Genomic DNA, 27,222 nt, shown 5'->3' with positions numbered 1-27,222 from the left:
ACTCGGGCGACGTAGTTCACTCTGATTGCGTTATATCCAATTCGCATCTGCGTTATAAAAAATGCGTCCTCTCATACATTCATCGCGTTGTATCCAATATACGTTATGAAGAGAACGCGGACCGTTACCGGCATATTTTAGTAGCCACTTGTAGAGCATGGGGCGTTTATCCCTTTGGTGTTACCGCAGCTCGTTGTCCATGGAGGAGTTGAAGTTGGCGAAAGAAAGAGCGGCGGTGCAGGCGGACGTGCCGGAGGGGCCATGTGGCGTAGAGGCTGCGGCTGTGTGGTGGTCGGGCCGAGCTCGCCGCGGCACGACGACGATGCCGACTCGCGCCTTCGTCTCCTTCGTCAGGTCCCCCGCCTCCTTCTACCTGCAGCCCGACGAAGCGCTCGGAAATGTCCTACCCACGTGAGCATCACCGCTCTCCCCCTCGCCTCTGCGGTCGCTCAGCTCGTCTCCGTGTGCGCGATGTCGCGTGGTCACGTGTTTATTGCGTTTCTTTTTCCGAAACTAACGTCTATAAACTAAACTTTTCTTTTACAGGTAAGTACCCAATGAGCTATATATATATATATAGCTCTTTTTCAGAAGTATACTTGCTACAAATAATAGCTCAACAAAGGGGCTTATCATGTGGAAATTTATAGCAGCCAAATATTCTTAAGGCATCTTGAATCTAAATGTGGATGGAAAAACCAGAGGACCCAGAGAAAAATCAACATGACCACGGAGGGAACATGCAAACTCCAAATATACAGCAGGCATCAGTATCGGGATGGAACCCACGACCTGTATACCAAGCGAGCTAGTTAACATCTCGCAACCGTGGAACTATACTGCCGACCACCGTCCAACATTCACAAGGTTCAGCAATTTCCTTCGTGGCCGCGCGGAACACACTGCTGCAGATAATGTTTTAGAGGGCGTGCACACAGTACCCACAGTTCCCACAGTGTCCACCCCCTACCCACAAGCCTCAGCCTTCCCTACTTCCTATCCACAAGCCTCACGCCTCACCACCCCCTACCCACAAGCCTCACCCTTCCCTATCCCCTAACCACAGCCTCACTCATCCCCTACCCACAAGCATACAGGTGCCACTCGCGCAGGCGCCACGTGCACGGATGCCATGCAGGCAGGCCAAATACATAGCTGCAGTACTCAGGATTGCTTTATCAGATCCTCAGTAAGTCTGCGCTACGGCTAACATTGTAGATCGAGGCGCAGACAGCCGAGTTGAACGTTTGCTCTACATGGAGCGTTAATGGCCTGCCGCCATTCCGAACACGTGTGGAAGCGTGACGAGCAGCGTCAAAGCGAGCCGCCTTGAGTTGGGCGAAAACGTTGACAGCCCTGACCACGGGAGACGTGGCTCGTTTGGATAACGCGACGACTTGCAGTCGCGAGATTTTACTTCATCGGCGTTGGGACTCGTTGGGGCCGCTCCGTGTCAATGATCCGCGGCGGTCTCGACTGTTGCCCAGCCCAGGACTCTGGGCCTCGATCTGCCACGCAGAGCCAACGCCCTCCAAAACGTTGACCTGCAGCACGTTGCGTGGCCGCAAGGGAATTGCTGAATGTTACGAGTAACGTTAGACTGGTGGCCTGCGGAATGGACTAGAGAAACACATTTTCTATTCATAAAAAAATTAATGGTATCTATTGGGTGTTTGAACATCTTAACACCTGTTTTATTGCCAGAAAGGGTTAAACCTATTCTTATTTTTTACACGCTTTTTATTAACTCACTCTATTGTTTTTGTTGTTGTATCCTCAAATCTTTTAACTCAATTTTAACCCACTTCCCAATGTGGTATCAACTGCAAACTTGGTATACTTATGTCATACTGATGACAATACTATATTCTACCATAAAAAAATAAACATTATTTTTTATACATTATGTTTCGGCTTGGGTCTAATTGTCCACGGTCAACTGACGTTGGCTGTAATTGACCACGGTCCCTTACGTTACGGCAAGCTTCGGGGCCACTTCTTGGAGTCGTGGAGTTCTGCCATTACTCGTACATTTCATAAAAGCGTGTTTAAAAAAAAGTTTAAAAAAAATATTACTTATTATACTTCGATGCTGGAAAATAGGTCCCATGATCATTTTTTATTTTTGTTTCCACAAATGACCAAACTCTTCCCGAAGTCTTCGTAATAGCCGTGCTTCATTGCTTTGTGTAGCAGCGCCACCGTGCGGATGGAGCCTCGTAGCACTTGGACTGTGGCGTTTTTTTAATTGTGTGTGGACATCGCGTTGCGCCCTGTGTGTGTGCGAGGCGCGCAGGCTGAAGGAAATGCTGGAGGAGCGATTTGGTGGGAAGCCGCGGCCGCTCGCTCAGGGCAGAGCGGCCGCTGCGCCGGCGTCTGGCACCGATCTTGCCGAGGGCTCGCTGTGCGCTCTGTACAGCACAAACCACCGCACCTGGGCCAGGGCCCGGATCCAAAGCCTCCGTCCTGATGGTCAGATTCAGGTCTGTTCCCATGGTCGAGTTGATGTTTAAATTCACGCTGAGCAATGAGTTGATTGCAACCTAGAGATGTAAAGTAGCAGACAGGCCACTTCTGTCACCAGGCCTTTTAGCTGCGTTCCAACCAAGGTTTTTTCTATAATCTTTGGTCCTTCCGGTAAAGTCATGTAGGAAAAAATAAATCGCGACGTTTCGATTGCAACACAAGCAATCATCATCAGGTGGGAAAACCACAGCAAGAATTTTTTTGTTGAATTGGGAGAGAGATGCCGTGGTAAGAGGTGTTATATAGGTAAGAAAGGGGGGAGGGGCAACGGGGAAGAGAGGGGGGGTTTGGGGTAGGGGGAGGGGAGCGCTGCGTGGATGCTAGGAGAGGGACGTGAAGCTGGACGGGGGAAATTGGGCAGGGTTGGAAGTGGGAGGCCGAGAGAGCTGGGGATGCGCGGGGGGGTGGTTAACTCGGAAAAATAGACTAGTACCCGGCAGATATAATAAAGACAACAACCATAAAGCAGTTAGGGTTTTACCTGGTTAATAACACCCTTCCAATGATTGCTCAATTTGTAGCCATCTTCTTGGTTGAAGTTATGTCCGTTTATATATCTGGATGGCTTCATGAACAAACCTTTGATAGTAGCCCGAAGGTTTGCAGAGTACCTTGGTCTCGGAAAAAAACAATATCATGCGAGCCCACAGCGTTATAACAATGGTCAGCTATGGCAGAGGTATTGGTTCTGCCGTGTTTCAGATCTGCCTTGTGTTCGCAGACACGGTCCGAGACATGTTTTGTTTCCCCGATGTAACTGCTGCGCAGGTACAACTCAGTTTGTAAACTCCAGGATATTGCATGTCAGAAATGACATCCTTCACAGATGGGATTAGATCACAGATTTTGTGTACTATATTGAATCGGACCTGGATCTTGTGTTTGTTTAAGATTTTGGATAAAAAATTGGTAACACCTGCTATGTATGGTAACATGATGGTTTTGATTGGCTTCTTAGGGGCTTGTTTCTCTATGGTTGGAGAAACAGCTTTGCGAATCATGCGGTCCGAGTACCAATTCATCTTGAGGGCTTGGTGTACGTGTTCCAGTTCACTGGCTAGGTGGTGTTGGTCAGAAATGCAGTGGGCCCTATGGTGTAGTGCTTTGATGAGGGAATTCTTCTGTGCCGGATGGTGGTGGGAATCAGGTTTCAGATAGGAATCTTGTGGGTGGATATCCTGTAGACAGTGTCCCAACGAGCCGTCAGGTCTCTTAAACAAAACTTCCAGGAAAGGTAGCTTACCATCCACAAAAGTGTAATCTACATATCTCTTCCACAAGGAAGGACGTAGGGTGGATGTCTGGATGGCATCTGTTTTAAATTTCTCCATGTAAACATTTTCTATCTCCGGTGATAAGGGGGAACCCATGGGGGTACCTTCATTTTGTTTGTAGAAAGTACCATTCCAGGTGAAGTAAGTGTTGGTAAGGCAGTGCCTAACCAGAGTAGGTCAATCAGGATTCAGTCCATGTTGGACTAAGTTTTAAATTATTGCTAAGGTGTCAGGTACAGGAACCTTGGTGAACAGAGAAACTACATCAAAGCTGACGAACAAATCATCTGGTGACAGTGAAATGCCCTTGATTAGAAAGATGAAGTGAGCTGAGTTACGTACTGCTGAGGTAGTCTTGCCCGTGAATGGAAGCAAGGTGTCAGACAGAAACCAGGCCAGTTTGTAGGTAGGTGAGTGGATAGTGGAAACGATGGGCTGAAGTGGAGTACCTTCTTTATGGAGTTTAGGAAGACCATGGAATCTGGGTGGTCTAGTAGCAGAAGGTTTTAGGGAGAGCCGTTTGAATGGTTCGATTAGAGAAGTCGAACTGGTAATGATCTTGTTGGTTTTTGTAGCCAGGCGGTTAATAGGATCTTTGTTGATTTTGGTGTAACTGCCATCATTAAGAGGTCCTGTATTTTGTTGTTGTATTTGCTTTTATCCATGATGACAGTAGCATTGTCCTTGTCGGCCGAGAGGATGACTGTCATCTTTCTTTTTAAATTTTGCGAATTCAGAGCGCTCGTCTTTGCTGATGTTACTAATTGGTTTCTTAGCATTTTTAAGGATGATGGCAATTTCAGATCTAGCAACGTCTGTCACGATGTGTCCCCAAGCCTTATGAGGGCGACGTCGACCTGGGCGATTATATCATCCACTGGGATATATTTAGGGGTGACTGCGAAATTCAACCATTTAGCTAGTACCGATTTTAGGCTGTCGGAAATTGGGAACATCTAACTTTTTAACGTGTGGCTCTGGATTCTTTTTTGACAGGAGGTTGAATTTAGCTATCAAATTAACTTTACATTTGGTTGACATTGAATTAGCAGAGGAGACTATCATGTTATCTATATGGTCCTAATCAGAAGTGGACATTTTATCTGTTAATTTTAAGTGTGATTGTAAGAGAGTCTTGTCTAAATGATCAAGTTCAAATCGGAGCAATCTTATTCTCTCTGAGATTAGCGATAGGCTGGCTTTAAACAAGATCCGTTTAGCGTTGGGAGAAGTGACAGCAGCAGATGCGAGTGTAAATGCGATCGGTATTACCTTGGTGTTGCGGCATCTCTTGAGAAAGGTTAGCGACTCGATCAGGTGAGCCTTCTTGTCTCGTAGTCTGTTAACAGCTCTAACAGATGTGTGAAAACCCTCCCCGTAGAGGCGGTTCAATATAGATTTGAAGCTTTCGTGACTGCAGGAATCCATACTCTTTGGTTCTTTCGGTAAAGTCACGTAGGTATTGCAATCGAAACGTCGTGATTTATTTTATTTTATACCTACGTGACTTTACCGAAAGAACCAAAGAGTATGGATTCCTGCAGTCATGAAAGCTTCAAATCAAGGTTTTTTCTGTTCCCGCACCTCCAATTAGCACAGTTGGCTACGTACGTTGCGAAAGAAGTTCAACATATATATTCGTAAGCTTGTTTACCCCAGGAAGGCCTGAGTTGAGTCAAGACTCAGTATAACACATAGGCTTTCACAACCATTATCCATATTAGAGGTTTTTGAGTTAGATCACGTAAATAAAAATGTGTTAAATCTGCCACCACGCGACATAGCCAATCAGTAAGGTTTGTCACGTAATCAAAACGTGCTAATTCGTTACTAGTTCAGCACATTGGTGTGTTTAAGAGTAAACCCCCAACATTTACAATTCGAGTACGACGTTTTGTCAGTTATTTCAACTCACAGCAACAGGCGATAGCTGGGGTTGTTGAGAAATCTACCTGCTTCGCTCTTAGATAAATGTGATGTCGTCACTTGTGAGGCAATCAGGCGCGAAGGCCAGAGGGGGGGGGGGGGTTAATATAAATTACAATGGATATCCAATACCGGTTGGGTTATTCATAGGATAATCAACGTATATGTTCACATTATGCATGCACACCTTGCATGTCCATCCTGCCGTTTTTGGGTGCAAGAAATACGTTTTTTTTATGATTCCAGCGTTCAGATAGTTGGCCAGTACCAGTTACGTTGCCATGGCGTGTTGTAGGCTGAAGCATTCACGCATCACCTCTGTGCGACCAACTGTCCGTCTGCCCTTCTCGCTATGGTGGGGATCATATTCTTAGGTTTTTTTGGTAAAGTCACGTAGGTAAAAAAATAAAATTAATAAAAGTAAAATAAAAATAAAAATAAAAATCACGACGTTTCGGAGGCAACACAAGCTTCCATCTTCAGGTGGAACCGTCATAGCACGATAGCTGTATCAAGTAAATGAGAGATTACAAGAGATACCACTCCGTATATATAATGGTTGAGGGGGGGGGGATGGGCCAGGAACGGCTCACTTTTTATTATTATGGTAAGGTGCGGCTTGAGACTACGGCTAGACTACATAACAAATGACTGAGCCTTTATTATGGTGAGGTGCGGCTTGAGACTACGGCTAGCCTACATAACAAAATGCTGCAAATGAGACCGAGCCTCTGCCATGTAGATGGTAAAAGCACAAAAGCAGGTCAGGAAGAAACAGCCTCCTGCTATGTTGTTTGGTGGGTAAAACTTATAGCAGGAAACCAGTGTGTGAAAATAAAAGCTAAACCTGGTAAAACAAAACTGGCTGTCTATCAGTAACCTGTACAGTAACTCAAGAATAGTTGTCTGTCAAATAAGATGTTCCAAAAAAGTGTAGTTAAATCTTTTTTGCATGGTTAATCACATCTTTCCAATGATTACTCAGTTTGTAACCATCATCACGGTTGAAATTGTGTCTGTTTGTATATTTGTATGGCTTCGTGTACAAACCTTTGATGGTAGCCAGGAGGTTTGCAGAGCACCTTGGTCTCGGAAAAGACAATTTCACGAGAGCCCACAGAGTTGTAGCAATGATCGGCAACGGCCGAATAATCAGTTCTGCCGTGTTTCAGATCTGACTTGTGCTCGCGGACACGATCAGAGACATGACGTTTCGTTTCTCCAATGTAGCAATCACCACAACTGCAACTCAGTTTGTAGACTGCAGGATACTGTAAGTCAGGAACGACATCCTTCACAGATGGAATCAGATCACGGATTTGATGCACTGTACTGAATCGTACTTGGATCTTATGTTTGTTTACAATTTTGGAGATCTTTTTGGTCACGCCTGCTATGTATGGTAACGTGATAGTTTTGGTCGGAGTTTCATGTGGCTGTTTCTGTATGGTGGGAGAAACAGCTTGGCGGATGGTGCGGTCAGAGTATCCGTTCATCCTGAGGGCCCGATGTACATGTCTTAATTCACCGGCCAGGTGGTGTTGGTCAGAAATGCCATGAGCTCTGTGGTATAGCGTTTTGATGAGAGAATTCTTTTGAGATGGGTGGTGGTGGGAATCCGGTTTCAAGTAGGAATCTGTGTGGTTGGCTTCCCTGTAGACAGAATGTCCCAAGGATCCGTCAGGTCTCCTCTCAAACAGAATATCTCAGAATGGTAGTTTACCATCTTTCTCCACTTCCATGGTGAATCTGATGGATGGGTGTCTGGAATTGATGTGGTCCAGGAAGTGGTTCAATGCTGGGAGGCCATGTGGCCAAATGACGAAAGTGTCATCCACATACCTCTTCCACAGGGAAGGACGCAGGGTGGATGTCTGGATGGCGTCTGATTCAAACTTTTCCATGAACATGTTGGCTATCACTGGTGACAAGGAGGAGCCCATAGGGGTACCCTCATTCTGTTTGTAGAAGGAGGACTGCTGCGGATAATTCAAAATCGCGGATATCCAAAAATCTCCATTTTCTGTGGATCTCTATGCCACAAAATAAATTATCGGGTAAATCACTCAATCAAAGCACAATTGACAATTTCAATTGCTACTCTTTCGATTTAAAATGAATACTAACGATCAACTGACCGATGATGCTGCATGCTCAGTGACAACTTTCCTGCTTCTGCGCAGAAGACTCGGCCTACTAAGTGGACAGCAGCAGAGCCATGCCAATCACCATCAATCACACTCCACCCACTGTTGTAAAGATCTGCAACTACTGTACTGTAGAGGCGATCACGTGGATTTTGGATTAACCGGAGCAACATATTTGTACGGTTTAAGCACGTGACTTATAATAAACATTTCCAAGAATAACAATGTAGAAATGTTTTTAGATTATTAATTTGGGTTTCAGGGAAAATCAAAATCTCAGGTGTGTGGTTAATCCATAAATCGGATAATCGACAGAACTGTATATTAGCCTCCTTTTAGCCATTGTGTGACTTAACGTACTTGGCCGATGACGTTGCGTGGAGAAATCGGGCGACATCAGGGCAGGACCCAAGTCACTCATCCATCATCTTCATCAGCCATGATCTATCCGCTGATGGATAATAACCAAAAAACGACACTTCTCTAATGTGGGTTTGTCATCTAATCCACACTTTCCTCTTCTGCATCTTTCCCAGCAGGCATTTCTCTCTGCGCTTTCACAATCTGCGCTCTGCTCTATCCCCAGCTGCATTAGAGCTCAATGCGATTTGCCCAACTTGCGTTCCCCCCTCCAATCCACACCTCTTCCTCTCTCTCTCTGTCTTATCCTTGTTCCGAGTGTGCATCTCTGTTTTTATCATCATGATTATCATCACTGCTGCGTAAAGCTCAAATTTGTGTCTCTAATTTGCCCGTGTTGTCTAATCTACTCTGTACCTTTGTCTGTGTCTCAGTGAAATTTCCAGCATCCCATCTCTCCACGCCACTGTGAACAGCTGTCTCTTTTTTTGCACTCTCCGTTTTCATTTGTTGTCCACGTTTCTGATTTCCATGTGTCATTGCGACAGTGGGTACACATCACAGTGCATAGTCTGCCTGGGTGAGGTATGGTGCAGGGTTTATAACGTAGGAGGCTTTCGCTCCAATGTTGTCCATAAAAGAAGTTGATATATTATTTTGGGTTGGATCGCGTAGATCTAAATGTGTCGTTAAACCGGCCATCCCACACAACACTGCCAATTAGTCAGGTTTGTTACGTAAACAAAATGTGCTAAATTCAGTACACACGGTGTGTATTGGAGAGAAAACCCACAACATTTACAAATCAAGTACCGTGACGTATCGACAGTAATTACACATCAATCTTCATCAAGTTGTTTACGTAACAAACCTTACTAATTGGCTGTGTCGGGTGGTGGCGGGTTTGACGACACATTAATTTTCACGCGATCCAACCCAACAAAAACCTCTTTTGGATGGTATTGCGTCATGAAACTACTACTACGTGTTAAAAGGCGCTAGGCCACTACCGTACGACACAGTCTCAGCAGCTGTGACGCCGTTTACAATGCATTACCCAGGGTCGCAGCTCGAGAGTGACGCTGAGTCACAGGAGGTGAGAGTCTGGGCTGGCTTTCTCCGAGTCCCCAGCTTCCTCACCAGTGCCCGTGTCTGCTGCTCGGTCTCAGGGAAGCTTGGTCTGCGTGCTGCTGTTCTGACCCGGGATCGCAGCGGCACACAACGTGAGGCAGGCACGGGGCCACACCCCAGTCTCTGATGTGCAGGGTATTCACTCAACTCTGAAGAGAATATTTAGTGAAGTAAATCAATTCTGTGCTGGCATCTTAGAGATCCTCCTTCACTCACTGCTGCTGTTTCTGCTCCTGCTCGCTCCTCATCTGAGCTGCCTTTTTATCGGGGTTGCCTCACACCCCTTTGTCTTCGCTCTGGACTAGGCGGGGCCTCCTGACACTCGGCCAAAACCTAAAATTACCACTTGTGGCTCTTGGGCAAATACAGAGAGGGTGTTTTTCGTTGTTTGTGTCTCTCTACAGTAAGTGTGGCTTTACTATTGAGTAGTGAGGCTTATGGGTAGAGAGGGAATTGCTACATGTTGAACTTAATGTCGGAGCAGTGGGGGGTGGGCATGGACGAGAGAAACAACTTTACCAAGTTTCAAAACTTTATTTCATGATAACATTACGTTTGGGAGCAGAAACCGAAAGAGACTGGAAACAAGACGGTAAAAGCGAGATGAGAGACTGCATTATTTTCCATCGACGCATGACCCACGAGTTGTGATCATTCCTAAAATCGGGGAGGGTGGGGTGGATGGAGGGAGGCGCCCGTTGCGAATTGTGAATCGCCACGCTTCTTGCCGACACTCCACCTGGGCTCCTCGCTCAAACGACTGACTAATTAACTAACTTGACTGGCTAACTTGACACGCCTGCGTGCGGTTTGTCACACCGCCTGGTCTCCGAGTGCAGGTGCTGCTGCTCGACTACGGAGATGCGGCGGTGGTGGCGCCGAGCGAGCTGCGCCCCATAGACGCGGCGTGCAGCCGCTACCCCGCCATGGCAGTGCACTGCTGCCTCGCTCGCTTGACGTAAGCGCTCCCTCACAACCCGCGTTCACACTGCCGCGGCAGAAGTGCGCGCGTGTGTGAACGATGTAACATGTTATAACCCTTTCCTTTCACACGTTTGCAATTTGCCTGAAGCCGGCCTGTCCACATGGCCAGAAACATGGTCTTGTGATTTTCCTGAAGGTTTCATGAATCCCATCTCCATCCAATCATCTCCCCGCATGGATTTTCTTGATTCATGGATGTCGTCTTTAAACGCTTCACGTTGGTCCTTCTCCCTCGAGTGCCAGTCGTCGGCTCGTTACGAGAATGTAGCATGGGGGTGGCATGCAGTCTCAGTCTCTATCCTCCCTGGGAGTGCTGCACTTAATTATTTCATCCAGAGTGCTGAACAAATCAGAAGCAGTCTATTTTTATTGACTTTTTAAACTCAGCCTTTAAAAAAAGAAAGTATTTAAATTTTGACTTAAAACTTTCGTGACTGCAAGGAATTCATATTCTATGGTTCTTTCGGTTAAGTCACGTAGATTGAAAAAATAATAACAATAAAATAATAAAAATGAAAATAAAGTGAATTAAAAATAATACAAAGCAAATCCTCATCAGGAGAAAAAGAGGGGGAAAGCTGCTGATGCAGGCTGTTTATAAAGGTTTAGAGATGGGAGGGGCAGCTAATGTTAATATAGGAGAGGTCTCCGACACGGGCAGTAGGTCTACCCCAACAAAGCATTGCACCTCGCTCCACACACCCACACTGCTGACGGTGGAGGTGGACAAGAAAACACAAATCAAGTCATGACCCAAAGTGGTTGATGACATCATTCCAATGATTGCTGAGTTTAAAACCGTCATCTCGGTTGAAATTGTGTCTGTGTCTGTATATATGGATGGCTTCGTGAACGCATCTTTGTTGATCATCTGTTTTGCGGATTAACTGCGCATCTGAGATTGTTACATTAATTAATAACTCATGGATTTTCTTATTCTATGGTTCTTTCGGTAAAGTCATGTAGATAGAAAAAATAACAAAAGAATAACAATCAAATAAGAAAATATTTTTTATTTTATTGTTATTTTTTCTATCTGTGACTTTACCGAAAGAACCATAGAATATAAAGTATTTAACGTTGCGTTTTTTGTTATACATAGTATATGCCACGGTAAAAAAAGTCTCCTTTCTGTAGTGTTTTTTTGTAAACTGTGAATTTAAGTATGAATTATTGCAGTCACAAAAGCTTTAAGTCAAGATTTAATTTATGTACTGTTTACATACCTGCAAGTGTGTCTTGTAATCAATGAGTGGTAGTTTTAGGTGATTGCGTTTACGAAGTTGACCACCGTGGTGGTAGCGCGTGCCTGTAAACTCACGGGGCTGAGAGGTGGCAGTATATGGCAAGTTGGTGTACATCACTTGTCTGCGGCCCGGTGAATGTCGTCCCCTTGTGCTCGTGGGCTTTCGCTCGTTTCTCAGTGCCACAAAGCAGTGGCAATGTGAGTGTCAAGTACAGTCGACTCTCCATTATCCTCGATATTGATGAGGAGAACGGCCGCGGACAATTAAAAATTGCAGATGAATCCAAAATAGAAATTTTCAGTGCATCTGTGCCACAAACTAAATTATCAGATAAATCACTCAAAATGAAGCACAACTTACGATTTCGATTATTATTCTTTCGATTTAGAACGAATACTAATGATCGATCATTAGTATTCGATGGCCATGCTCAGTGATAACACTTTGCTGCTCCCACACAGAAGACTCAGCCCATGAAGTGGACAGCTGCAGAGCCACGCCAATCAACATCAATTAAACTCCCACCCACTGTTGTAAAGATCTGCAACTACCGTATTTTCCCGCATGTAACCCGCGGGGTATACCACAAGACCCTGCAGGGTATATGGAGGTGCGGGCTATCCCAAAAAATATTTTACACGTGTGACATGTCATAACTCGTTTAAAAAAATTATGATAGGACTATCCACTATGCAACACTTACCTTTGACTAAAGCACTGCTGAATAAACCACTCGCACTAAAATTGCACACGTGATCACGTTTTAAATTAATTGTTTGTACTGTACAATTAAACGACAATGTTTGAAGGTGCGCGCACTGTTTACCGGCGACGGCAGAGCTGGGGGGAGAGAGGTGGGGGTGGGGCAGCCGGGGGAGAGAGAGAGGTGGGGGGTGGGGCAGCTGGGGGGAGAGAGGTGGGGGGTGGGGCAGCTGGGGGGAGAGAGGTGGGGGGTGGGGCAGCTGGGGGAGAGAGAGGTGGGGGGTGGGGCAGCCGGGGGAGAGAGAGAGGTGGGGGGTGGGGCAGCTGGGGGAGAGAGAGGTGGGGGGTGGGGCAGCTGGGGGGAGAGAGGTGGGGGTGGGGCAGCCGGGGGAGAGAGATAGGTGGGGGGTGGGGCAGCTGGGGGGAGAGGGAGGTGGGGGGTGGGGCAGCTGGGGGGAGAGGGAGGTGGGGGGTGGGGCAGCTGGGGGAGAGAGAGGTGGGGGGTGGGGCAGCCGGGGGAGAGAGAGAGGTGGGGGGTGGGGCAGCCGGGGGAGAGAGAGAGGTGGGGGGTGGGGCAGCTGGGGGGAGAGAGGTGGGGGGTGGGGCAGCTGGGGGGAGACAGAGGTGGGGGGTGGGGCAGCTGGGGGGAGACAGAGGTGGGGGGTGGGGCAGCTGGGGGGAGACAGAGGTGGGGGGTGGGGCAGCTGGGGAAGAGAGAGGTGGGGGGTGGGGCAGCCGGGGGAGAGAGAGGGGTGGGGGGTGGGGCAGCTGGGGGGAGAGAGGTGGGGGGTGGGGCAGCTGGGGGAGAGAGAGGTGGGGGGTGGGGCAGCTGGGGGAGAGAGAGGTGGGGGGTGGGGCAGCTGGGGGAGAGAGAGGTGGGGGGTGGGGCAGCTGGGGGAGAGAGAGGTGGGGGGTGGGGCAGCTGGGGGGAGAGAGGTGGGGGGTGGGGCAGCTGGGGGGAGAGAGGTGGGGGGTGGGGCAGCTGGGGGGAGAGAGGTGGGGGGTGGGGCAGCCGGGGGAGAGAGAGAGGTAGGGGGTGGGGCAGCTGGGGGGAGAGAGGTGGGGGGTGGGGCAGCTGGGGAAGAGAGAGAGGTGGAGGGTGGGGCAGCTGGGGGAGAGAGAGGTGGGGGGTGGGGCAGCTGGGGAAGAGAGAGAGGTGGGGGGTGGGGCAGCTGGGGGAGAGAGAGGTGGGGGGTGGGGGCAGCTGGGGGGAGAGAGGTGGGGGGTGGGGCAGCTGGGGGGAGAGAGGTGGGGGGTGGGGCAGCTGGGGGAGAGAGAGGTGGGGGGTGGGGCAGCTGGGGGGAGAGAGGTGGGGGGTGGGGCAGCTGGGGGGAGAGAGGTGGGGGGTGGGGCAGCTGGGGGAGAGAGAGGTGGGGGGTGGGGCAGCCGGGGGAGAGAGAGAGGTGGGGGGTGGGGCAGCTGGGGGAGAGAGAGGTGGGGGGTGGGGCAGCTGGGGGGAGAGAGGTGGGGGGAGAGAGGTGGGGGGTGGGGCAGCTGGGGGGAGAGAGGTGGGGGGTGGGGCAGCCGGGGGAGAGAGAGAGGTGGGGGGTGGGGCAGCTGGGGGGAGAGAGAGGTGGGGGGTGGGGCAGCTGGTGGAGAGAGAGGTGGGGGGTGGGGCAGCCGGGGGAGAGAGAGAGGTGGGGGGTGGGGCAGCTGGGGGAGAGAGAGGTGGGGGGTGGGGCAGCTGGGGGAGAGAGAGGTGGGGGGTGGGGCAGCTGGGGGAGAGAGAGGTGGGGGGTGGGGCAGCTGGGGGAGAGAGGTGGGGGGTGGGGCAGCCGGGGGAGAGAGAGAGGTGGGGGGTGGGGCAGCTGGGGGGAGAGAGGTGGGGGGTGGGGCAGCTGGGGGGAGAGAGGTGGGGGGTGGGGCAGCTGGGGGAGAGAGAGGTGGGGGGTGGGGCAGCTGGGGGGAGAGAGGTGGGGGGTGGGGCAGCCGGGGGAGAGAGAGAGGTGGGGGTGGGGCAGCTGGGGGGAGAGAGGTGGGGGGTGGGGCAGCTGGGGGGGAGAGAGGTGGGGGGTGGGGCAGCTGGGGGGAGAGAGGTGGAGGGTGGGGCAGCTGGGGGAGAGAGAGGTGGGGGGTGGGGCAGCTGGGGGAGAGAGAGGTGGGGGGTGGGGCAGCTGGGGGGGAGAGAGGTGGGGGGTGGGGCAGCTGGGGGGAGAGAGGTGGGGGGTGGGGCAGCTGGGGGGAGAGAGAGGTGGGGGGTGGGGCAGCTGGGGGAGAGAGAGGTGGGGGGAGTTGGGGGCGAGGCAACGGAGTTACCGTAGTGCCGCTATTGTCTGCGCTGTGCGCAATCTAGCAGTGCTAAAACTTATCTACCAGTTATGTTTCTTATTTATTGGATATTTACTTTTGTTACTTATTTACTGTTTTAGGTTCACTTGTTTCCGGTTAGTTTGTTTTCTTTGTGCACGTTATGATTTTAATGTTAACAATTAATAGTGGAATGTATTACGAAAGTAAACTTCGTATTAATATGATGGAATTAAGCTGCGGTAACGACATTAAATATATGAATGCATGCGGGGTATATGGAGGTGCGGGTTATCTGAATTTTTTTGGACACAAAACGCTATTTTTGCGGGGTGTATGCGTCTGCGGGAAAATACGGTACTATTGCAGAGCGATACGCGTGGATTTCGGATGAACCAGAGCATATGCAGGTAGTCCCCGACTTACGATGGTCCCCGACTTACGATATTTTGATCTTACGATGGCGATAGCGATATGACAAAATTGTAAAATATTTTACATTTCGTGCGGCAGGCAAACGCAGCAGCGTATGAGGTACGACACTGTACGTTGGGACGCTGCCGGGATGTACTGTAGGCATCTCCCGCCTTGTGTGGTGATGCCTCTCACTCTCACCAGCGGTCGACGGCGTTAAGTTCTCTCGGTGTTCAATGCATGTTAAAAGTTTTTATAGCAGATAGGATTGTTTCCTGAAAAAACTTTCCATGAAATTGCAGTTCATAATAGGTAGGCTAAGAATTTACCTTGTTTTTTTTACTTTACATTACAGTATTGTAATTAATAAATACATACAGTATATCGTTTATGCAGTACGGTACTGTAAATTGCTCTGTTTTGCTAAATTATCACCATTCTTTAAGACTCCTGGGTAGGCTGGGCCATTTTCGACTTACGGTATTTTCGACTTACGATTGGGTCGTCGTAACGCATCGCCATCGTAAGTCGGGGACTACCTGTATTTGTTCGGTTTAAACACGTTACTGTTAATAAACATTTCCAAGAATAACAATATATAACTAGATTTGAAGCTTCCGTGACGGCAAGGATTCATACTCTGTAAGTGATTTTGGCTGTTACGGTTCCACCTGAAGACGGAAGCTTGTGTTGCCTCCGAAACGTCGTGATTTAATTTAGTTGTTTTCATTCATTAAATTTTTTACCTACGTGATTTTACCGAAAAAAACTAAATAATATATAACTGTTTTAACATGATTAATTTGGGCTTCAGGGGAAAATCCACGAGTTATTAATTTGTCAATCTCCGGTGCGCGCAGTTAATCCGCAAATTGGAGAAATCACACGCGGACAATCGAGAGGCCACTGTAGTTGAGTGCGTGTGTGTGCATACCTCTGACCGTCTCCTTTTCCAGGCCAACAGGCGGCAGCGCGGAATGGTCGGCCGGAGCGTGCGACTTCTTGTCGGATGCCATTTCTGAGAAATACTGCTACGTCAAGGAAATGGTATTGTTGCGCGTTTATTAGACATTTCTTTGTTGTAAACTGTGAATTTGTTTTTTGTATCTGTACTGTTTACATACCTACGTGTGTCTTGGCTTGCATGTGTTATACATGGTGTATACATTCCTTATAACGGGGAGCGGGTAGTATAGCAGTTAGCGTGCTACGCTCCGAACCTGGCAGATAGGGAGAGGATCACTCTGTGGGAGTGAGTCCAGAGGTCAGTAATATCTCGATGTACGAAGCAGATGCCTTCCTTGAGCTTCGTTTGTATGTATAAAAACTTCGTACAGTAAAACCTTGGATTGAAAGTAACTTGGTCTGCGAGTGTTTTGCAAGACGAGCAAATTTTTTAAAATAAATATTTATTTAATAAACGAGCAAGGTCTTGCAATACGAGTAGTACGTGTATACGCTTTGTTTGTCGAGTGTCATGTGATCACAACTGATATACGAGTGCTTTGGATTACAAACACGTTTCCGGGAACGAATTATGCTCGCAATCCAAGGTTTTACTGTATATTGAATAACATATAACAGTACTATTGGGATGTTTGTATGTTGAACTTCTTTTGTACTGTACGTAGCCCACTGCTAATCAGAGGTGTGGAGGAAGGACAACAAAGTAAACGCAAAATTTAGTTCTAAAGTAATTAGTTTGTCAATCGAGATGATTTAAAAGTGCACAGCTCCAGCGGCTTCCTAATAACGGAAGGACGAGTGTTCCAGATGGCTTGCAGAAGCGCATCTGAGCGCACGATGTGGTGACCGTCTTTGTTTCATGGCCAGCCAAAAGCCGCTGTGAGGATTATCTGAGTTCGTGTGATGGTTTATGTTATTTAATGAGATTAGCTAGGTGTCGTGGTTCATTTGTGGTGACTACTTTGTAAGGAGCGCGACCTTATAATGTATTAGTTCAGCAACCAGAAGCCCAATGCAGCTCAGCGAGCACCGGACGGACATGGTCAGACATTGCAGTACCCGTCACATTTGCCAAAAATTTGTGTACGCACTGCAGCGTAGTCATGTTGTTACCAGACGTCTCGTCGAGTTGCGCACTACAATAATCGAGCCTCGTCAATACTATGCTACACGCCACGGTGTTGGCTCAAAAGTGGCCGAATGTGTTGTAGAGCCCTGATATGAAAATTGGTGGTCAAATGAGATATTGTGGTCGATTATGGGTGGCAAAGTTCTTTAGAGGAGTAGAAAACTGTATCCTGGAGTCTGCAACCATCACACCTGGTCCGCCCATTCTTTTTTCGTCTGAGACCGCGGATGCGTTCTCTCAGCCTTTGTAACAAACCATTTCATATGATAAACACTTAATAACTTACCAATCATATTGAAGAAATATATATGTTATGCTGTACAGTATTAAAATGTAAAACTAACATAAATATAAGAAACTGTGCACTGTAAAATATATTCACACTCACCAGTGTAGTCTTGGGTGCAGTCGTAAGGTTGCATTGCCCACCAAATACCACAGCTCCATTACGTAGTGCGTTGCGTGCTGATTGGCCGAGACGAATGTTAACAAACGTTCTGTGACTCATCGCGATGCGCAACGTTCAGGAAACATAATTACAATTGTTTTTATTTATTTCAGTATATTTCTTTATTATTTTACCTTTTTTAAATCCCTTAATATAATGAGAATAAATCCAAAGCTCATTGCAGGGACTCCTCTACTTACGAACGAGTTAGGTTCCAGAGGTTTTAGTAATTCGATTTGTTTGTGAGTCCAACTTTACTCCTGTCGATTTCAAACATGTTGTATGGCATGTCCACTAAACATGGGGAATGGCTTTAAGAGTTGTATAATCTCCTGTAGCTGTAGATGCCACAGGTTCTTCACGTTCTGCAGATATAGATGCCACCCACTGCCATCTATTGCGCAGCGGTGAACTTACGACTCGGTCCAAACAGGCAACTGGACATACGGAAAGGTGTGTTCATATTTCGTAAGTCAAACGTTTGTTAGTCGGAGTCTCTGTATGTTGAAACTTCCTATATCCAGTATTCGCATATTGAGGTATTACTATATTAATCAGGCCTGGGTACGAGCTGCATATCACTGGGTCTGCTCTGGGGCGTCTCTGTCTATGAAAGCAATTCCCTTCATATACCCATGGCAAGGGAGACTTATGGACATGAAACATCCGGACTCTCGGAGATGGCGGCTGTACGAGAGGTCTCGAGAGTGCAGCGCAAGTTGGGTTCCTGCTCGTGATTCATTTGGATCCAAAGCATCTGGGGGGTTACAGAGCCATCCTGGATCAAATGAGGCTCAGCAGATTCGGCAGATATTGCCGTTGCAAACCCCATTTATTGACATCGTTAGAAAGGCACGAGCCTGTATGTGTCGATTTTCAAAAGCAACCACAATTTTTGCGCTACAGAATCGCAGGATGAGCTGGGACTTCCTGGTCCTTCCACTCGGACACATTCTCCTCGAGGGTATTTAAAACTAAACCATTTTTTACTTTACCAGGTAAGGCCCACTGAGTTACTGTAGCTCTTTTTCAGAAGCGACCTGACCACAAATGATAGATCAACAAAGTAGCCTATCACGTGGAAATTTATAGCAGCCAAATACTTTAAACGCATTTTTCTAAATGTGGAGGGAAAAACTGGAGGACCCAGAGAAAAATCAGCGCGATCACGGAAGAGAGACATGCCAACTCCAAATATACAGCAGGCGTCAGGATCGGGATTGAACCCACGACCTCCTGAATACCAGGCCATGGAGTTAACATCTATCCACCACGAAGGTGTTGGTCGTGTTCATCGCTCATCTGTGAAAGGACGGCATCGACGTGTACCCAAGTCCAGGCCTCCTGGAGGACACGATCGGCACTGCAGTGACCACTCGCCGACAGTGCGAAAAGGTCAGATGCCTCCGAGCGGAGACAGCCAAAGTGCAAGGCACACCCTGGTAACCCCCTGGACTATGTGACGGCGATGGTAGATGTGGTCCCCTTGGGCCAGGCTACCTATGAGGGGCCACGCAGTGGTGCTTCCTGACCGCATGGGTAGAGACCCCTTGCAGGGGTGACCTTGAGGCACTTTGTGAAGCTCTCCCAGCCGGTGAGACCAGAACCTCTTACGGTGGCTTGAGTCGTCCCTCTCTTGCAGGAGGGAGGGCATTCCCCCGCGGCTTCTTGAAGGAGCAACAGGCAGTGGTGGAGACAGGCGAGCACGTTCAGAATGGAGAGCGTGCTACCAAAGCACAGAGCTTTCACAGGGCAGATGGTCGCCAGAAGAACAGAAGGAGCAGTATCAATATACAGTAAAACCTTGGAATGCGAGTAACTTGGTCTGCGAGTGTTTTGCAAGACGTGCAAATTTTTTTTATTAATAATAATTGATAAACGAGCGAGGTCTTGCAATACGAGTACTGTAATACATACAGAATACGTGATCACAACTGAGCCAATGGTTCTTCTCTCTCTCACTGCGGGATTGTGGGTAATCGTCTCCAATGCTCGGTCTCAGTCGGCGTGCCTCACTCGTATAGTCAATATCCGTGCGAGCATACAGTATACTGTTTACTATAGTGTTGTGACCACGTGTGTGCGTGAAGCATTTTTTTATTTAGTGTCCAAGTGTAGTGACTGTTCTTTAGTAACTGTACTGCAATAATGGCACCCATGAAGAAAAAGGTTGAAAAGGAAGGCGGTAAGAAGAAGGAGATGATTATTGTGGAAGTTAAGAAGGAAATCATCGAAGCACGAATAAGGTATGCGAGTGACCGACATCGCAAGATTTTATAACAAGTCTACGTGGACGATTTGCACGGTATTAAAGAAGAAATAAGGGGGCTAGATGCAGCAAAATGAGTCACGAGAGTATCAAAGCAACGGCCACGTGTTCTGGAAGATGTAGAAAAGTTGCTTCTCGTGTGGATAAACGGAATCAACTAGCAGGTGATACTGAGACCGAGAACTTTATCTGCGAGAAGGCAAAGGACTTGTACGCCGACCTCGTAAGTAAACTGCCAGGTACGTCGACAGAAAACGAAGAAGGCATCGAGGCGAGCAGGCGATGGTTTGATAACTTTAAGAGGAGAAGTGCATCCATAGTGTTGTGAGGCACGGAGAGGCTGCGTGTTCGGACGCTAAGGCAGCTGAGGCGTTCGCTGCCGAGCTCCAGAAGCTCATGGTTTCCGAGTGTTACCTGCCGCAGCAAGTTTTTAACTGCGATGAGACGGGACTTTTTTGGAAAAAGATGCCAAAGAGGACCTACATTACAGCAGAAGAGAATGCAATGCCCGGTCACAAGCCCATGAAAGACCGTCTCACCCTCTTGTTGTGTGCTAATGCAAGCGGTGATTTCAAAGTCAAGCCCCTGCTCGTGTATCATTTCGAGAATCCACAAGCCTTCAAGAAATGCAAGGTGCAGAAGAGCCAGTTAAACGTTGTGGAGGTCCAACAGCAAGACTTGGGTCACTCGTATCTTGTTTGTTGAGTGGATCAATGAGGTCTTCGGTCCTGCAGTGAAGAAATACCTTTTAGAAAATAATTTGCCACTCAAAAGTCTTGCTGGTTATGGATAATGCTCTTGCTCGTCCTCCAGGCCTTGAGGACAACTTACTGGAGGAATTCGAGTTCATTAAGGTCAAGTTCCTTCCTCCCAACACCACTCCATTACTCCAGCCCATGGATCAGCTGGTCATTTCAAACTTTAAAAAGCTTTACACCAAAGCACTATTTCAGCGATGCTTCGAGGTGACCGAAGGAACAAACCTTACCCTCCGAGAGTTTTGGAAAAATCATTTCCACATCGTAAATTGCCTCGATCATCGATAAAGCCTGGGGTGGGGTCACCAAGAGAACCCTCAATTCTGCTTGGAGAAAACTGTGATCTGATTGCGTTGAGGGGTTTGCTCACGAACAGGAGCCGCCAGTTGTCGATGAAATTGTGTCCTTGGGGAAAGACCGTGCGACTGGAGGTGAATGAGGACGACATTCAAGAGCTGGTGGAGGAACATGGCCAGGAGCTGACCACCGACGAACTGATGGATCTGCATTGCGAGCAACAGCAAGAGGTTATGGAGGAGATCTCATCTGAGGAGGAGGAGAAAAAGACGGAGGAATCCCTCACTTCAAATGAGATTAGGGAGATGTGTAAAATGTGGGAACCAGTGCAAAATTTAGTAGAAAAGCACCACCCGAATAAGGCTGTAGCAGTGCGAGCGATGAATCTGTTTAACGACAATGCAATGTCACATTTCCGCGAAATCCTCAAAAGGAGGCAAAAGCAAGTGTCATTGGATAGGTTCCTTCTTAAAGTCGCACAAAAAGAAAAAGATTCCAGTGAGCCAACAGATGGCAGTGATTCCGTTAGTGACAGTGAAAGTTGTCCTACACAATAACCCTCCTCTCCTCTCTTTAGTCTCCCTCACACCAGCCTCGATTAAATTTGATTAATAAATTTGATTACTTTATATTAAATTTAAATAATACAAATATAAAAAGGTATTTTGTATTAATCATTTTTACATGAATATTTTTGGGATGTGGAACGAATCATCTGAGTTTCCATTATTTCTTATGGGGATATTCGCTTTGATATACGAGTGCTTTGGATTACAAGCACGTTTCCGGAACGAATTATGCTCGCAATCCAAGGTTTTACTGTATTCAAATTCAGGGCTGTACGGATATCTATGTAGCCTCTAGGAGCAGTGGCAATGGACAAAGGATTGTCTTGTTGAAGTGCTGCGACAACCTGATGGCATGGCCCTCCACGATTACAAAAAATGACACACGAGTTTGCTTGCCTATTTATCCTGGGCAGAGAGAGCCAGGGTGTGCCCTTGCTGTGCTTGCCAGCTTGCTGGGACCGACAATTCAGACAGCCGGTTTGGTTAAGCTGAGAAAGCCTGGATCTGGGCGAGCGGTAACTGCTCCCAAAGGTTTTTCAGCCGGTCGCCAGGAATATTGGGATTACCTGGGATGGACTGGGTTTTGCCTCCACGAAGAAAATGCAAAAGTTAAGGAGCTTTGTCTCGAGAGAGCCCCAGCAACGGAGTTGTGGTCAGAGGCGGGTTTTCAGAGTGCTGGACGTTTAGTTTATCAAAAGCAACAAGTATGACCAAATTACTTTGCATAGATTACTAAAAAAATTATATTACGTCACGAATCATTTTCATTAGAAAATATTTGCTTTTGATGGTTTCAGTTGGTGACACTGCGGGTGTCATTGCTGGCTGTGCTCAGTTTGACACTGCAGGTGTCATTGCTGGTTGTGCTCAGTGTGACACTGCAGGTGTCATTGCTGGTTGTGGCTCAGTGTGACACTGCGGGTGTCATTGCTGGTTGTGCTCAGTGTGACACTGCAGGTGTCATTGCGGGTTGTGGCTCAGTGTGACACTGCGGGTGTCATTGCTGGTTGTGCTCAGTGTGACACTGCAGGTGTCATTGCTGGTTGTGCTCAGTGTGACACTGCGGGTGTCATTGCTGGTTGTGCTCAGTGTGACACTGCAGGTGTCATTGCTGGCTGTGGCTCAGTGTGACACTGCGGGTGTCATTGCTGGTTGTGCTCAGTGTGACACTGCAGGTGTCATTGCTGGTTGTGCTCAGTGTGACACTGCGGGTGTCATTGCTGGTTGTGCTCAGTGTGACACTGCGGGTGTCATTGCTGGTTGTGCTCAGTGTGACACTGCGGGTGTCATTGCTGGTTGTGCTCAGTGTGACACTGCGGGTGTCATTGCTGGTTGTGCTCAGTGTGACACTGCGGGTGTCATTGCTGGTTGTGCTCAGTGTGACACTGCGGGTGTCATTGCTGGCTGTGCTCAGTGTGACACTGCGGGTGTCATTGCTGGTTGTGCTCAGTGTGACACTGCGGGTGTCATTGCTGGTTGTGCTCAGTGTGACACTGCGGGTGTCATTGCTGGCTGTGCTCAGTGTGACACTGCGGGTGTCATTGCTGGCTGTGCTCAGTGTGACACTGCAGGTGTCATTGCTGGTTGTGCTCAGTGTGACACTGCGGGTGTCATTGCTGGCTGTGCTCAGTGTGACACTGCGGGTGTCATTGCTGGCTGTGGCTCAGTGTGACACTGCAGGTGTCATTGCTGGTTGTGCTCAGTGTGACACTGCAGGTGTCATTGCTGGTTGTGCTCAGTGTGACACTGCAGGTGTCATTGCTGGTTGTGCTCAGTGTGACACTGCAGGTGTCATTGCTGGCTGTGCTCAGTGTGACACTGCGGGTGTCATTGCTGGTTGTGCTCAGTGTGACACTGCAGGTGTCATTGCTGGTTGTGCTCAGTGTGACACTGCGGGTGTCATTGCTGGTTGTGCTCAGTGTGACACTGCGGGTGTCATTGCTTGCTGTGCTCAGTGTGACACTGCAGGTGTCATTGCTGGTTGTGCTCAGTGTGACACTGCGGGTGTCATTGCTGGTTGTGCTCAGTGTGACACTGCGGGTGTCATTGCTGGTTGTGCTCAGTGTGACACTGCGGGTGTCATTGCTGGTTGTGGCTCAGTGTGACACTGCAGGTGTCATTGCTGGTTGTGCTCAGTGTGACACTGCGGGTGTCATTGCTGGCTGTGCTCAGTGTGACACTGCGGGTGTCATTGCTGGTTGTGCTCAGTGTGACACTGCAGGTGTCATTGCTGGTTGTGGCTCAGTGTGACACTGCGGGTGTCATTGCTGGTTGTGCTCAGTGTGACACTGCGGGTGTCATTGCTGGTTGTGGCTCAGTGTGACACTGCAGGTGTCATTGCTGGCTGTGGCTCAGTGTGACACTGCGGGTGTCATTGCTGGCTGTGCTCAGTGTGACACTGCAGGTGTCATTGCTGGTTGTGCTCAGTGTGACACTGCGGGTGTCATTGCTGGCTGGGCTCAGTGTGACACTGCAGGTGTCATTGCTGACTGTGCTCAGTGTGACACTGCGGGTGTCATTGCTGGTTGTGGCTCAGTGTGACACTGCGGGTGTCATTGCTGGTTGTGGCTCAGTGTGACACTGCGGGTGTCATTGCTGGTTGTGGCTCAGTGTGACACTGCGGGTGTCATTGCTGGTTGTGCTCAGTGTGACACTGCGGGTGTCATTGCTGGTTGTGCTCAGTGTGACACTGCAGGTGTCATTGCTGGTTGTGCTCAGTGTGACACTGCGGGTGTCATTGCTGGCTGTGGCTCAGTGTGACACTGCGGGTGTCATTGCTGGTTGTGCTCAGTGTGACACTGCGGGTGTCATTGCTGGTTGTGCTCAGTGTGACACTGCAGGTGTCATTGCTGGTTGTGGCTCAGTGTGACACTGCGGGTGTCATTGCTGGTTGTGCTCAGTGTGACACTGCAGGTGTCATTGCTGGTTGTGCTCAGTGTGACACTGCGGGTGTCATTGCTGGCTGTGGCTCAGTGTGACACTGCGGGTGTCATTGCTGGTTGTGCTCAGTGTGACACTGCGGGTGTCATTGCTGGTTGTGCTCAGTGTGACACTGCAGGTGTCATTGCTGGTTGTGGCTCAGTGTGACACTGCGGGTGTCATTGCTGGTTGTGCTCAGTGTGACACTGCAGGTGTCATTGCTGGTTGTGCTCAGTGTGACACTGCGGGTGTCATTGCTGGCTGTGGCTCAGTGTGACACTGCGGGTGTCATTGCTGGTTGTGCTCAGTGTGACACTGCGGGTATCATTGCTGGCTGTGCTCAGTGTGACACTGCAGGTGTCATTGCTGGTTGTGCTCAGTGTGACACTGCAGGTGTCATTGCTGGTTGTGGCTCAGTGTGACACTGCAGGTGTCATTGCTGGTTGTGGCTCAGTGTGACACTGCAGGTGTCATTGCTGGCTGTGGCTCAGTGTGACACTGCAGGTGTCATTGCTGGCTGTGGCTCAGTGTGACACTGCGGGTGTCATTGCTGGTTGTGGCTCAGTGTGACACTGCGGGTGTCATTGCTGGCTGTGGCTCAGTGTGACACTGCGGGTGTCATTGCTGGCTGTGGCTCAGTGTGACACTGCGGGTGTCATTGCTGGTTGTGGCTCAGTGTGACACTGCAGGTGTCATTGCTGGCTGTGGCTTAGTGTGACACTGCAGGTGTCATTGCTGGCTGTGCTCAGTGTGACACTGCGGGTGTCATTGCTGGTTGTGCTCAGTGTGACACTGCGGGTGTCATTGCTGGTTGTGCTCAGTGTGACACTGCGGGTGTCATTGCTGGTTGTGCTCAGTGTGACACTGCAGGTGTTATTGCTGGTTGTGCTCAGTGTGACACTGCGGGTGTCATTGCTGGCTGTGCTCAGTGTGACACTGCGGGTGTCATTGCTGGTTGTGCTCAGTGTGACACTGCGGGTGTCATTGCTGGCTGTGCTCAGTGTGACACTGCGGGTGTCATTGCTGGTTGTGCTCAGTGTGACACTGCGGGTGTCATTGCTGGTTGTGCTCAGTGTGACACTGCGGGTGTCATTGCTGGCTGTGCTCAGTGTGACACTGCGGGTGTCATTGCTGGCTGTGCTCAGTGTGACACTGCAGGTGTCATTGCTGGTTGTGCTCAGTGTGACACTGCAGGTGTCATTGCTGGCTGTGCTCAGTGTGACACTGCGGGTGTCATTGCTGGCTGTGGCTCAGTGAGACACTGCAGGTGTCATTGTTGGTTGTGCTCAGTGTGACACTGCAGGTGTCATTGCTGGTTGTGCTCAGTGTGACACTGCAGGTGTAATTGCTGGCTGTGCTCAGTGTGACACTGCGGGTGTCATTGCTGGTTGTGCTCAGTGTGACACTGCAGGTGTCATTGCTGGTTGTGCTCAGTGTGACACTGCGGGTGTCATTGCTGGTTGTGCTCAGTGTGACACTGCGGGTGTCATTGCTGGTTGTGCTCAGTGTGACACTGCGGGTGTCATTGCTGGCTGTGCTCAGTGTGACACTGCAGGTGTCATTGCTGGTTGTGCTCAGTGTGATACTGCAGGTGTCATTGCTGGCTGTGCTCAGTGTGACACTGCAGGTGTCATTGCTGGTTGTGCTCAGTGTGACACTGCGGGTGTCATTGCTGGTTGTGCTCAGTGTGACACTGCGGGTGTCATTGCTGGTTGTGGCTCAGTGTGACACTGCAGGTGTCATTGCTGGTTGTGCTCAGTGTGACACTGCGGGTGTCATTGCTGGCTGTGCTCAGTGTGACACTGCGGGTGTCATTGCTGGTTGTGCTCAGTGTGACACTGCAGGTGTCATTGCTGGTTGTGGCTCAGTGTGACACTGCGGGTGTCATTGCTGGTTGTGTTCAGTGTGACACTGCGGGTGTCATTGCTGGTTGTGGCTCAGTGTGACACTGCAGGTGTCATTGCTGGCTGTGGCTCAGTGTGACACTGCGGGTGTCATTGCTGGCTGTGCTCAGTGTGACACTGCAGGTGTCATTGCTGGTTGTGCTCAGTGTGACACTGCGGGTGTCATTGCTGGCTGTGCTCAGTGTGACACTGCAGGTGTCATTGCTGGCTGTGCTCAGTGTGACACTGCGGGTGTCATTGCTGGTTGTGCTCAGTGTGACACTGCGGGTGTCATTGCTGGTTGTGGCTCAGTGTGACACTGCAGGTGTCATTGCTGGTTGTGCTCAGTGTGACACTGTGGGTGTCATTGCTGGCTGTGCTCAGTGTGACACTGCGGGTGTCATTGCTGGTTGTGCTCAGTGTGACACTGCAGGTGTCATTGCTGGTTGTGGCTCAGTGTGACACTGCGGGTGTCATTGCTGGTTGTGCTCAGTGTGACACTGCGGGTGTCATTGCTGGTTGTGGCTCAGTGTGACACTGCGGGTGTCATTGCTGGCTGTGGCTCAGTGTGACACTGCGGGTGTCATTGCTGGCTGTGCTCAGTGTGACACTGCAGGTGTCATTGCTGGTTGTGCTCAGTGTGACACTGCGGGTGTCATTGCTGGTTGTGCTCAGTGTGACACTGCGGGTGTCATTGCTGGTTGTGGCTCAGTGTGACACTGCAGGTGTCATTGCTGGTTGTGCTCAGTGTGACACTGCGGGTGTCATTGCTGGCTGTGCTCAGTGTGACACTGCGGGTGTCATTGCTGGTTGTGCTCAGTGTGACACTGCAGGTGTCATTGCTGGATGTGGCTCAGTGTGACACTGCGGGTGTCATTGCTGGTTGTGCTCAGTGTGACACTGCAGGTGTCATTGCTGGTTGTGGCTCAGTGTGACACTGCAGGTGTCATTGCTGGCTGTGGCTCAGTGTGACACTGCGGGTGTCATTGGTGGCTGTGCTCAGTGTGACACTGCAGGTGTCATTGC

The 27,222-nt window shown here is 49.2% G+C and overlaps 1 protein-coding gene across 3 annotated transcripts in view; it reads left to right on the top strand.

Moving 5' to 3' along the window:
• The window catches only part of LOC144720930 (RING finger protein 17-like), a 153,917-nt gene that overhangs the window by 85,701 nt on the left and 40,994 nt on the right, over positions 1 to 27,222 (top strand). For all 3 annotated transcript variants that reach the window (XM_078598110.1, XM_078598117.1, XM_078598127.1), the window contains exons 26-29: positions 190 to 411; positions 2,297 to 2,483; positions 10,204 to 10,322; positions 15,915 to 16,005. In XM_078598110.1, the coding sequence (XP_078454236.1) occupies positions 190 to 411; positions 2,297 to 2,483; positions 10,204 to 10,322; positions 15,915 to 16,005 (619 nt within the window). The remainder of the gene's footprint in view (positions 1 to 189; positions 412 to 2,296; positions 2,484 to 10,203; positions 10,323 to 15,914; positions 16,006 to 27,222) is intronic.

Source organism: Lampetra planeri, chromosome 1 (genome assembly GCF_965212315.1).
Source record: "Lampetra planeri chromosome 1, kcLamPlan1.2.h2, whole genome shotgun sequence".
In the NCBI taxonomy this organism is placed as follows: domain Eukaryota; kingdom Metazoa; phylum Chordata; class Hyperoartia; order Petromyzontiformes; family Petromyzontidae; genus Lampetra; species Lampetra planeri.
This window is presented reverse-complemented; position numbering and strand designations above follow the sequence as displayed.